The following is a 12682-nucleotide window of genomic DNA, read 5'->3' on the forward strand; positions in this document are numbered from 1 at the left end:
CTCGAAAAAAGGACAAAAGAAGGAAAGAAGAAAGGCAGAAAAGAAGAATAGAAGGACAGAAGGATAGAAGGATGAAAGAACAAGGAAGGAAGGAGGAAAGATGAAGCTGAAAGCAGGAAGCAGGAAAGAAGAAGAAGCAGTAAAAAGAACCCGGAAAAGGCGTAATAATTTCGGAAGAACACCAACCTCCCCTTCCCCGGGCCCTCGCGTGCTCACGTAGTCTTAGACGAATAAGAGCGCGCCAGGGATCCGCTTCGCGAACCACTGGGCTTCAACTCCGCTTCTTCTTTTCCAGAGTCTTTGACTTGGTCTTCATCCTGAGCCGCGGTCGCACACTGTTGCAGCTCCTTCGCTTTCCTCATCTCCTGTTCTGCGAACAAGGACAAGGCCACTTCCTCAATCATCGCCTGATTATCATCCCAGCCTCTTTCGACAGCCGCCTCTTGTGCATAATATCTGAACTTCTCAAGGGGAGAATCGGTGAGCGCGCCGGGACATTTGGGTGGCGGCAAGTTCAAGTTCGAGCTCCCCTTGGACGCGACTGCAGAACAATGAGAAATATGTGCAGAGAGTTGCGGTGATGGAACGACGGTGCGGATCTCCTGTGTTTCCTGCTCGGAGCAAGATTCATCAGCTGCCGACTGATCGTCCACTTTTCTTTCATGCTTCTCAGTGATCTTGAAATCATCTTTGCGTTCCTTCTTCGGCGAGCCTGGATCGGTGAAAGGCGTCGATGCTAATACGGGTGAGTTTGTCTCCGTTTTATTATCAATGTCGGCTTCAACGACCTGGGGTGTCTTCTTCGAAACTTCTAATTGTGAGATCTGGGCTGTAAAATTTTCCAAATCACACTTTGGCGTGATGATTCCTTTGTCGTCTGCGCGTTCTGTCTCGCCCTCGGCTGTGGAGTCGCTATCGATCTGAAGGACAGATGCGTCATCAGACTCACTGTCATGGATTCGGATGAGCTCAGGCCTCTTCTCCGGAGTCCTTCGTTCAAGTAGATCCTCGATAGTCACTTCCTTGTCTGGCTCTCTGGTGGACTTACTGGACTCAGGCGTCTTGGATGCGGTCGAGGCTGGCTTGGGCTGATGGTAGTGTCGCGGGTGATGTCGACCCATCGGTGGAGGCGGAGGTAGTATATACGGCTCCTGGTATGGACCATTGAAGCCAGGAGCAAATCCTGGATCAAAATACCCGCCTGGATGATTGACAAACCGATTGTCCGGCGCAAAGTTCTCTCCATAGAATGGAGGAATGGGAGGAATGGGAGCACTGTATGGCGGGTGACCGTTGACGATGAGGGGACAGTGGTTGAAGGTTGGTGGGAACGGAGGCGGAGGAAGGCCTTGAGGATGAGGATGTAGGAATCCAGCTGGTCCATTGAGTTGGACGAAGGGCATTGGATGAGGCTGAGGCAGGAACTGAGGGTTGATGTCGTGATACGGAGCATGGCTCATAGAAGAATGGACCAAGGGCTCAGCATGCCCGAACGAAGACCCGCTACCATTGCTGAAAGATCGCCGAGCTTGGTGATCAGGCTGATGTCTGTTGTACCCGCGGTTGATATTTCTGTAATTGGAGAAGCCCCCGCGTCCAGGAGGCGCACCACGCCCAGCGAAGCCTCCGCGAGCAGGGGATCCTCCGCGTCCTCGCCAGTTACTGAGTCGAGAAGGGTGGGTGCCACCATTGCTGGGCGAGAAGGATAGCGCATGGGGTCTGTTACGAGTGTAACGGCCCTGGTTGGAGAATCGAGGAGTACTGCTGCCGTTGTCCATGTCGAGTAATTTTAGATAAAACTTGGTGTCTTTTTGGAAATGCTAGGAAAGCAGGATCAGTCTCGACGCGTCAAAGCAGAAAAGGGCAGTTAATTTACCTTGATTGCGTCGCGGCAGTCATCAACGTAGGCAAACGTAACTCTGCAGACGTGCACGTATTGATTAAGCCCGATGGGCCATGGAATGATGGAGTAGCACTCAAGGGTACCGCGCTTGTCGAGAGCCTCGTGGATCAGGGGAAGAGTAATGGGGTCAAAAGAGTGAAGACCTAGAATGGCAGTTCCTTCCTTCCAGTCAGCGTGGCAGAATAAAGAAGGGACTGAGGGAAAGAAGGCGAAAGAAACTAAGTCTCCAGCCCTGGAAGACTCACTTTGACCTTTCGCCCTTTCGATTCGCAGCCACCGATCATGCAGAATCAGGCTTCCATCGATATTCAGCACGGCCGCCGCATCCTTTTGTTTCTACAGCCTAAATTAGGAGCTCGTTCGACCATGCCACGGGGCCCAACAATGAACAATGGCATTCAAAGGAAAGCATGGCGGGACTTGCCTCGAATTGCACAAAGGCCCCGGGGAGGCCCTTCTTCTTGTCCAGCTTGATCTTTACATGACATGGCCCAAAGCTCGAAAACAGCTCTTTCAGGTCTTCGGCCAGTTGATCGTTATCTACCTTCGTCGACAGACTGAGTCGATCCTGTTAGTTTCAAGCTCGCGGTGCTGGTTCAGATCGCTGATCCACATACTTTCCCACAAATATACAGGCATCTGGAGGGAACAAACCCTGTGCATTCTTCGCTGAGGGTTCTTCCCTCAGACGATCCTCTCGCTGGGGATATCGGGCTTCGTCCTTTGGATCGGCCCTGACGGCGGCCATGGCGTGCCTATAAGGAGACCGAAGCTGTAATTATGTGGAAGCAATATAGATCTTGAAGAGTATGAACAGAAGATAGATACAAGATGCGGACAAGCTGCGTGTGAAATAGAATGAACTCTCCAGATCCTCCGCCGACAGTTTCGTAGAAGGAAAGCTCGCTTAGACATTGCTAATCCCGTTTGAAGGAGTTCCTATCCCAAAAGCAATCGGCCACGACATATGGCTGCTCTCATAGGCTAGAGAGGACTTTCAACTATGGTTTTACTCAGTCCCGAACCTTATCTCATAGACCCATACAAGCTGAACTCCATTGCCTGTCTTGCCGTAAGCTCTGCTCATCAGATGTAGTCGCCATAATTTGCTTTGGAGGACGATCTATATCCGTGGATCGTGGACCCTTTTGAGGCCGCCCCGGCCAATCTCCCAACGCGGACCCCGAAATGGCTTGTCGTGCAAATCATGACGCTTTTGAACTTGGGCCATGAATTGTCGTCAAGCGGCGGCTGGAAGATTTGCACAGGGCTCTACTATCACTAGATCGTGACCTTGCTTCATTTCATATTCGCAAGGTAATCCGCGCTATGAAAAAATGATAAGTTCAAGGTTTGCAGTCATAGTCTAGGAATAGATCTGTGGCTAATTCCCGGAGGGCTACAACTTACCGTGGATATTCTCCATTTTGCCAATAGAACTATTGGGCGTGGCATTGTGAGTAGAACCCTGGCACAGCTCAGTCCAGCCCAAGGCATTGTCATAGTCGGAAAGCCCAAGTTGCCACAGGCTTTTGTATGGGTCATTGTCGCATCAGTCTGCTCCAACGAAATTTCCACATTATGCCATGTTTCTTTGAAACGAGCAGGTTTGGGTGTATGAGAGAATTGTGGCCACTGGTTCAAGTCGAAATATATGGCTGAAAAGCGAGGGTTGACGCTACCCTATGAAACTTCTTCTGCTCAACTTTGCCCGCCTCTCATACCATCCCTGGTGCGGTGTCCCTAGGTAGGCCAGACCGAGATAAGCTAAGGATTGTTGGCATAGCGGGTGATCGGAATATGCCGACGGTCCTTCGGAATGCCATGGAGTTCACGCCCCAACCTCTTCTCAGTGTCCCTCGAGATACCCTCTGATAGCATCTCTAGGAGAGAAAAGACATGTTATCGAGAAGTTCAAACAGTCTGCTCCACTTAATCCAATTAGCGACTTAGTACCTCTGTTGACATCCCTAGGTGTCGCTATGTAGAGAGAGTGAAGAAGAAGGAATCAAGGCAGTAGATCGATTTCAAATGATAGGCTGCTCCAAGAGGTCTGTGCATTCCATCAACGTATACTGTCTCTTCAAGGTTCTATTGTATGAAAGTATATTTGAGCTATCCTTCACCCCTTGGGTAGTATCTATGATTAGTAGAATACGTTGATAAGGGACGCGGCCCCCTGCTCGTAAAATGTCCTGTAAATCGATTCATTTCTTCCTTTCTCTTCTCGTTTCTCTTCTCGTTTCTCTTCTCGTTTCTCTTCTCGTTTCTCTGCGTAAACACTCCGATGGATATCAACAAAAGTCCCAAGAGGCCACCTTCCAATAGGGGCGGAGGGAGAGAACTTATACAAAAGCAAGTTGGACACTCGAGAAACAATAGGATGGTAAAAAGAATAGATGGGAACATTCAAGTTTACTAATATATATACAATGAACAAGAACACATTAGTCGGCAATACCAGGAGCTCTTCCGCCAGATATGCCTTGATAGACATTAGAGGAAGAAACCCTATGCGAAAAGCACGACAATCCAAACGCAAAAAATGACAGAAGACACCATAGGAATTGGAACTCCAAACTAGACAGACTTTTTCACGTCCATTAAGATTACCAGGCCCTATGGGGCCGATTCCGATATGCATCTTATGAATAGATAGATAACCATTGTTTATCTAATCATCGTCGAATATCTGGAAGGTGTTATTGAGGATTGTCTCAATCACACGGACTTGCCAGCCGGCGTCTGCAATATTGCCACCGGTATTGGCGCCCATCAGTGTTGGTCTGTCATGATCGTGTCAGTTGAGGGTGGTAAGGGGGCTGAGGCTAAGATGAAGCTTACCCAAAGCAAATGGCCAGATTGCCGGCATTCATACGGTTCTGAGTATAATGCTCTTGGACCTTGTGCAGGTGCTATTGAGAGGGTGTGTTAGATCATGGACATGCTAATCATGAGGGAAAGGCATACCAGAATGATAGCACGCAACGTCGCATAGTGAGCATCAGGAAGGTTGTTGATGAGAGCGTGCATCGAGTCTCTCCGTTGAATATCATCCTCAATACCTAAAGATCAATTATTAGTGCAGGGATTGAGATCGGGCTATGGCAATGACTTACGTGCCGCCTCGATGAACTGAGAATAATATTGATTTGTGAACAGGGGGTCGGGGAGATCCCTGAAGAACTGTTTCACAAGCCCGGCAACACTGTTGACATCGTGATAGAAACTCTCCGGGTTTGTAAGGTCTACTTGTGAAGAGTCTGATTACGGCGTCAACATTGCAACTACATATGGATTTTCCCAGGGAACTCACCATTGTCAAAGAGTGCCTTCATGTGGCTAATATGATTAGCACTACCCGAGAGTCGATATATACCCTCCAAGTCTAACCCAAACAGCTCAATTGCCTGGAAGCATTGATATACAATGAATGGCACTGCAGTTCCATCACGCGCGTACAGATCCTCCAAAGACACTCCAAAGACGGGCTTCAGTGGAGGTAGATTGGATGGGGGACCAGTCGTAGGGGGCGGAGCAACCGGGGGAGCTTCATGGGCGGACGGGAATGGGGGTTGGGGCGACCCAGTTGGTGGCGGTCCTTGGGCCGGCAACTCGTTCTGTACTGAATAGGATGATGCCTGGAAGGTACTCGAAGCTGGCTGGCTTGGGGAAGACATATTTGGTTGCTGGAAGACCATAGAAGATTGGCGTTTAGCCTGAGGTTGGGAACCCGTAGATGCCCCTCCTCCGCCGAGGGTCTAGGGGTAGTGTTAGTGAGAATGATGCCTCCTGGCACACAAGAGCTGTGGACTTACAGGATGACGCTCGTATTGTACCTCAGGTCCGGCCACAGCACCCGGGTTGCCTGCATGACTCAAGATAAAGTCGCGCAGGTCTTTCTCATTATCTACCTGCCGAACGACCTCCGCGAGGCTCTTCGGCCCGATGCCGTTGGCGTCAGCCTTAATCGGACTGACGCAAAGTCCCTGGCTCAGGAGGAGTTTTTCATTGAATGTGGCTGTAGTTTCCCATTAGTGGCTGTAAATGAGCCCATTGGTTGAGATTTCAAGTGGTAGCTTACCAAACTTCTGCTGCTGCAGAGTCAATCCAGAATCACACTCCGAGATGAGCTGCTGGAGGTTATACACGGCTTGCGGCCGGTGGGTATTCACCAACTCCCGACGTGCCATCTGCGCCGCCTCGACCTTAGATTGATAATCGCTGTCGGCATTCTGGACCTTCCGCAGAAGCTCCTCCTCATGCTGCGCGGCGGATTTGTGGCCCTTCAAACCGAACTTCCCGCCTGTCTTGTCGCCGGTGCGCACGCGGTCATACTGCTCGGCTAATGTGTCGTACTTGGCCTTGGCCTTCTCCGCCTGCGATTCTGCCTCGTTGACACGCTTCTCCGCAGCCAATCCTGTCTGCTTCCACTGCTTGCGGCCGCGCTCCATGTTGGTGGATAGTTCCTGGAGGTCGTCCGACATCTGTTGGAGTGACACAGCGAATTGAAGGCCATGATCGGCCATGCGTTCGTGTATTCTTTGGATCTCCTTGTAGCTGGCGCTGTAGGTGCCCTGGCGGTTATCAGTGCGCCCCGCGGCATCCTGGACTGTGCGGGCCAGTTTCTTCAGCCCCTGAGCATGTTCCTCTTCGAGCGCCGCTCTCTTCTTTAGGAAAGTCGAGAAGTCCTGGTGAAAGGAGTCAGGGTATGCGACCAATTGCCTCCACTTGCGGCGGCTGAGGAGACGGACGAACCTTGGCAGATGCCACGCTTTGCTTTAAGCGGGCGAGAAGAGTGGTGATACCGATCTGCACGCGAGACGTTTGGAGTTAGTACGAAGAATCCGATCGCGTAAGGTGCACGAGACCGGCGTTGGCGCCACACACCTCTGAGTGAATAATGGTGTCCAAGCGAGCCTTCAACTCGTCGGAAATGGGGGCAGGCTGGTTGAGGCCCGACGCGGACGAGCGACCAGCGCTGCCCGGGGGCGCCTCGCCCAGGGGATGGTGAGCTTCAGGTAAAACGGAGTCTGGCAGCGCCGCGTCCGACATGGTGGAGAGCGGAATGGGAAGATAGGGAGGGAAGGCAAGCACGGGGGAAGAGGCGCTATTATTGTCAATATTGTCAATGACGGGCTTGGCGTGGAGTGGGGAGTTTGTTGGCGATCAATGAGGTCAGATCGCCGAATGCTGCCGCCTGTTCCACGGGGTGGCGCCAGGTACTCAGCCACAGTCCACACAATGTTCTTGGATCTTTCTCTTCGAATGCACTCTTTCAATTGTCATATGACCGCCATTATTGTTCCTAGGGGGCACCTGCGGTCGTTTGTTTCCTCCTCTACCAGCACTAGCATCCCGTAGCCTGAAACCCAATCCGGCCCCAAGAAGAAATGCCTCGGTCTGGTGTTCTATGAGGACTTTGGGGGTGCTAGTATCGGAGAGCACCCGGCAAAGGGAGTATTGCTAAGTGGAGTACTGCCACCCCGATCTTGTAACTAAACTCTGGCTCTCCTTAGAAGAGGAGCTCTTCCCCTCAAACGAGCTCGGAGAATGTTTCCCACGAGAATACTTTCCAATTGAGAAATTTCTGAAAGACCTTGAGATTCTGATTTTGACATGATCATTGAAAGGTCTGTCTCCCTCTCTTTTAGATCTAATCAGCAGTATATGCAGAGTCAGCATCAGCAGCCTTAGGAAGAGGCTTCTGTAGCTGATCTGGCAGAGATGGAATGACTGTTCCAATCGAGTTCTTCCCATGCTCAATTCTTTGGATAACTATCCATCTTCAATAAATCACTCTATCATACTAACATGGCGCGAGGCTTTAATGTCAGTGATCTCTAGAATCCGATGGAGCCATCAGGAAAAGGCTTCTCTTCGAGCTTCTGTATATATATATATTCATTTACCTCTCCAGGTATAAAAGCCTGTCTCATATTTTTCACAATAGCCACCACAGTGGAAATTTTCGATGTCGTCTTCTGCCAGACACATTTGAATGAAGTGGGAAGTGTTCGATGAGAGTGGGCTGCCTTCTATATTGCGCTGCCGCAAGAAAGGTTGGTAATGCGTAGGAGATTGGTGTTTTGCTGAAGGGAATATGTAGAGTGGTAGCCGTGGCATAGAGAGTAGCATCCTTCCTTACATACGATCATCAATTGGTGATAACACTCTGTTCAGCTCCATTGATTATTTTCCAGATTCAATCAGACATGCCTTCTACGCGGAAGAGGAATAGATACCCCAGGCATAGGTCCATCGGTTGACGAAAAACGACAAGCACTGAAAATCCACGGAACCTGCGTATGGATTCTTTGTAAGACAGCTCACGTGAAATGCCACGGTAAGAGGATAGGGCATTTTTAGAGCGGGTTAAGGGGTAAGCAAGAATGTGGAGGTAGAACCGATGGAGACCACTGCGGCGGGTCAGCATATCTCATCTCAAGCCCCACCGTGATCCGAGGCTTTCATGAAGCACCGTATCAGGTCTTTTTACCTTCCATACTGCTCATTGGATCCGTTGTCTCCAAGGCACAATCCATTCGGGTTCCGGATATACTCTTTTGGCTTGCGCCAGAACTTGAACTGCCTTAGGGCAGCCCTCATACCGACGTGTCCTGATTGAGAGCAGCCAACAATAAATGTCCGAAAATATGACAATTGTGGAAATCCTCACCGCGAAGCCTGACAAGCGTGACGATGTAAGAACATGATCTCCAAGCGCTCTGGGCTCATGGGAACTCCTGTGTCGACAGATTGTCGCCTACTTCGACGAAGTGGCTCCACAAACCACGAGCCGAATGTTTTGACCTACGACGCAAAAACGGTTCTCAATTAGAACGACGTGATTGTTGTCAAGAAGTATGCGCCGTATAAGCGCGCGAGGTGCTTTGAAACACCCATCGCCAGCCCCCTTGTTTCTCCAGGCCGCTACATCGACCAGCGGCAGTACTCCCAGCCTAAGAACCTACCTAATGACCTGTACTCCTTGATGGCTCCCAGGTAATTCCTCCCATATATATAAGAGCAGTGACGCCTTCGACAGTCACATGAAGTCGGCTCATGTGGGACAACTGGAGAAATTACCCGATCTTCTGGGGAAGCCCGCCGAGGCTCGGATTGGGGGATGCACCCGAGCGGAGATCGAGGGCCGGTGCGGCTGTAGATGGTGTTCATACTCTCTGTTATAAATAGATGGGCGTCTCTGGGGTGATTTGGCGTGCATGGCGCGCTCTCGTGATTGAAAGGGTATGCGATTGGTGCATAAGGGGAAGACTGGGAACACTTAGCGGCCAAGCAGATGGGGCGGACTACTCATAGCGCTCCGTGCCCCGTCAGGAAAGGAATCCAATCCTATCGCAGGTGCCATGTTTTATTTAGGGGGGCTCAGGGCCCAAGGACTGGACATGCGTCCATGGCGATCCTATTCCAGCAAGCCACCATGCTGAAGTTGACGTATAGTTTGTAGATCCGTCCCAGCTGCTTTAGGCCTTGTAGTACGGTCCCTGTTTGTATGTTCCACGGTATCAGGAGTCGCCGTCTCCAGTAAAAGATCAATATTTAGATGTGGGGACCCGAACCTCGAAAACATAATTCCTCTTCTCCCCCTAGAGCTTTTCTTTTAGCATCCTATCTTATCGAGCTTGGGTCTCCTTTTCTTTTTCTTTCTTTTTTTGTTGGTAAACTGCCGTTCCGTCTCCACCGGCCTTTCCTTCCCCCCCCTCTTCCCCTAGCTTCAACACGGCTCACCCCCTAAAGCTCACACCACCAGCTTCTCCGCGCTCTGGGTCCCCCGCCCATTGACATTTGGACCGCCCCCTTATCATTCTTCCTCTTCCCGTGTACATACTTTTGCACCATGGCGACAGGCCCGGCTACCCAATCGCTCAAGGTGAGCTGTCCGTGATGTCGAAAGGAAACGTCCCATAGCTAACATTCATTAGTGCGTGGTGACCGGCGACGGTGCTGTCGGTAAAGTCAGTATCTCGATATCTCCCTTCCCCAATATTACCATCCGATCTGATGATTGACCGGGCCCCCGTTGCTCTAGACATGTCTTCTCATCTCATACACAACCAATGCTTTCCCTGGAGAGTACATCCCGACCGTGTTCGTTCTCGCCCCCTTTTCAAGCACCGCTGCGATGGCCCGAAGACTAACAACACCGACAGCTTCGACAACTACACCGCCAGTGTGATGGTCGACGGCCGGCCGATCAGCTTGGGGCTTTGGGATACCGCGGGACAAGAGGATTACGACCGTCTTAGACCTTTATCCTATCCACAAACCGACGTCTTCCTGATTTGCTTCTCGATCGTCAGCCCTCCATCGTTCGATAACGTTAAAGCCAAGGTACGATACCTTTTCGACCACCCATTTTCAGATCTATCGCGCAATACCCCACCCCAATACCTTGTCTCCTAAGCTCGTTCACATGAGCTCTGTACCCCATCCATGACAAACATATTGCCAAAACCGGCGACTAACCCCGTTATGCACAGTGGTACCCAGAAATCGAGCATCACGCGCCCAATGTCCCCATTATTCTGGTCGGAACCAAGCTCGACTTGAGGGACGATCGCGCCACCACCGAGGCTCTCCGCCAGCGCAAGATGGAGCCCGTCTCCTACGACCAAGCCCTCGCTGTAGCCCGCGAGATTCGAGCACATAAGTACCTGGAGTGCTCCGCGTTGACACAGCGCAACCTGAAGAGTGTATTCGACGAGGCCATCCGGTACGTGTCCTGATCAGATGTGCAAATGCTTTTCTCTCCGAAAGCTGCGGCTTTATGATGCTTTCTTGGATCCTCTTACTGACTGCATCAGGGCCGTCTTGAACCCCCGCCCACCTCCCAAATCCGGGCGGAAGAACAAGTGCAAGATCTTGTAAAGCTGTTTAGGTCGCCTCTTCCTCTCTTTCGTATGCTATAATGAATAATATATAGTTAATACGGCGTCCGGCTAGCCTGAGGCCTTGAGTTACTTTTTGAAGGCTCTTTTTGATGAATCCATTGACTCGCTTGTTTTTTATGCTGGGACTATCGCTCGTTTTGCCAATCTTGGCGATGTTTTTTTTTTTTTTTCCCCCCTTTTTCCCCCATCTGGATCTATAGATTGTTCAGTGCAGTTCTTGGTATCCGGCTGCTCTTTCTGCTTGAATTTACCCGTGAGGCTTTCACCTTCAGACTTTCAGTTGACAGTTGAGTAAAGAGGCCCGTAACATTTGTGACGGCTACGAGTACTCAGGTATACGTAGGCAACACGTCCTGCAAGGACTCGGCTACTAGTATTAGTACGTGGCAAAGGGGAAAGTGGTATGCAAATGTTGTAATAGGTCAAGTAGGCACAGAAGAAATTGGTATCCGTAAACAAAAACTCTTGAACTTTTCTCCCTGGTCACATGGATGTTTAACAATAGGAATAGACAAGCAGAAAGCGACCAGGCAAATCCAAACAAAGAGAGAGGCTGTCTACCACATGCGTCCCCGACGACTAGGATGCACGTTGGCAAACTTGTCATCCTCACCGGCATTGGCGTTGGCATTGGCGTTGGCGCTGGCGTTGGCGTCGACTTTGACGGCGTTAGCTCCAGAAGCACCCTCGGGCTGGGTCTTCTTGGAGTGCTTCTTCTTGTCCTTTTGGATTTCCTTCGCATTCCGTTGGCGCTCGTCATTCAACTTTTCGTTCTTAGCCTGGATCTTGGCTCTGCGGTGATCCGACTTGCCGCCACCGCCTCCAGCCCTGCGATAAGAAGAGATGTTAGGAGATGACAATTGAGGGCACAGGATGTACATTTGTAAACTTACGTCAATTCAACATTGATACGTCGGGGCGGGTATTTTCCGTCGTCAAAGGTGGAGTGGTGGTACAGCTTGAGGCAGGTCTTCATGCGATCATAGTTGTCGAACTCGATGAAAGCAAAGCCACGGCACTTGTTCTTGGGGTCGTCCTTCTTGGTGGCCACGCGAATCTCCGCAGGTGGGTTCTTCTCGAAGTGTTTTGACAGAGACTCATGGTTGGCAGAATAGGGGAGGTTGCCTGCAAATTTTAGCATTAACGACCGCCATATTATATACCTGAATTGGAAGTATCAATAGTCACGAACCGACGAAGCAAATGAAGCGAGAGTTCTTAGATGTGCCTTCCTGAGCGGTCTCTCCGTTGGCTTCTTCGGTGGCCTCGGCGGTCTCCTCAATGGCCTCCTCAGTAACGTCTCCATTAGCCTCTTCAGCGGAGCCATTGGCCTTCTTTTCGGCCTTCTCGGCCTTCTTCTGCTTCTTCTCCTTGCGTTCCTTCTTCCCCTGCTCTTTCCTTTGCTTGCGCTCGCTCTTAGACTCCTCCTTCACCTTCTCATCGATGACCATCTTATCAGCATCAGCTTCAACAGGAGACTCATCTTTAGTCTCGGACTTGCTTTCCTTGCGCTTGTTGTTGTTATACTTCTTGGCCTTGCGCTCTTTCTTGGCCAGAGCTTCAGCGCGCTCTTCGGGGGTTTGCTCGCTGGGGTCCTTGTAGACTTTCTCCTTCTTGGCAGCCTTTTCACGCTTCTTCTCCTTCTTCATCTCCTTCTTTTCCTTGCGCTGAATCTGCCAAGGCTTCAGCTTCTTGCCATGGGGGCGACGGTCTCGGCCTCGTCCTCGAGCTTGCGCTTCTTGTCGCTCATTGTGTCGATTGAAGCGGTGCAGATATAATTTGTGTGAAACGAGAGGTGTTGCCAACAAGTTAATGTCAGCTCACGACCAAGTAGAAATTGAAAGTCGGCAATGCGCTGGAAAAC

General features: G+C 50.7%; 5 protein-coding genes across 5 annotated transcripts; 2 read left to right on the forward strand and 3 right to left on the reverse strand.

Moving 5' to 3' along the window:
* Positions 1-212: 212 nt before the first annotated feature.
* N7468_009075 (uncharacterized protein) lies at positions 213-2651 on the reverse strand (the record flags this gene model as incomplete). The annotated part of the gene is made up of 5 exons (XM_058478371.1): positions 213-1820; positions 1877-2097; positions 2149-2239; positions 2340-2460; positions 2521-2651. 5 exons carry the CDS (start codon positions 2649-2651, stop codon positions 213-215), a joined length of 2172 nt encoding a protein of 723 aa, XP_058326701.1.
* A 1926-nt stretch (positions 2652-4577) lies between these two features.
* rgd1 (putative Rho GTPase activator (Rgd1)) lies at positions 4578-7042 on the reverse strand (the record flags this gene model as incomplete). Its single annotated transcript, XM_058478372.1, has 9 exons — positions 4578-4689; positions 4748-4818; positions 4874-4968; positions 5023-5166; positions 5220-5664; positions 5722-5924; positions 5988-6594; positions 6662-6715; positions 6794-7042. Coding segments are annotated over 9 exons (1980 nt in total), but the record flags the coding sequence as incomplete, so codon positions are not given.
* Positions 7043-8559: 1517 nt separating this feature from the next.
* N7468_009077 (uncharacterized protein) lies at positions 8560-8912 on the forward strand (the record flags this gene model as incomplete). Its single annotated transcript, XM_058478373.1, has 2 exons — positions 8560-8607; positions 8745-8912. 2 exons carry the CDS (start codon positions 8560-8562, stop codon positions 8910-8912), a joined length of 216 nt encoding a protein of 71 aa, XP_058326703.1.
* An 852-nt stretch (positions 8913-9764) lies between these two features.
* racA (putative Rho GTPase Rac) lies at positions 9765-10795 on the forward strand (the record flags this gene model as incomplete). The annotated part of the gene is made up of 6 exons (XM_058478374.1): positions 9765-9797; positions 9850-9882; positions 9957-10015; positions 10078-10258; positions 10408-10640; positions 10732-10795. The coding sequence occupies 6 exons, from the start codon at positions 9765-9767 to the stop codon at positions 10793-10795; spliced, it is 603 nt and encodes a 200-aa protein (XP_058326704.1).
* Positions 10796-11375: 580 nt separating this feature from the next.
* On the reverse strand, positions 11376-12568 carry N7468_009079 (RNA-binding protein; the record flags this gene model as incomplete). The annotated part of the gene is made up of 4 exons (XM_058478375.1): positions 11376-11646; positions 11712-11943; positions 12011-12491; positions 12527-12568. The coding sequence occupies 4 exons, from the start codon at positions 12566-12568 to the stop codon at positions 11376-11378; spliced, it is 1026 nt and encodes a 341-aa protein (XP_058326705.1).
* Positions 12569-12682: the final 114 nt, after the last annotated feature.

The sequence above is a fragment of the Penicillium chermesinum genome (assembly GCF_028974085.1).
Source record: "Penicillium chermesinum strain IBT 19713 chromosome Unknown utg000007l:1.0-2695246.0:1.0-2697696.0, whole genome shotgun sequence".
Lineage (NCBI taxonomy): Eukaryota > Fungi > Ascomycota > Eurotiomycetes > Eurotiales > Aspergillaceae > Penicillium > Penicillium chermesinum.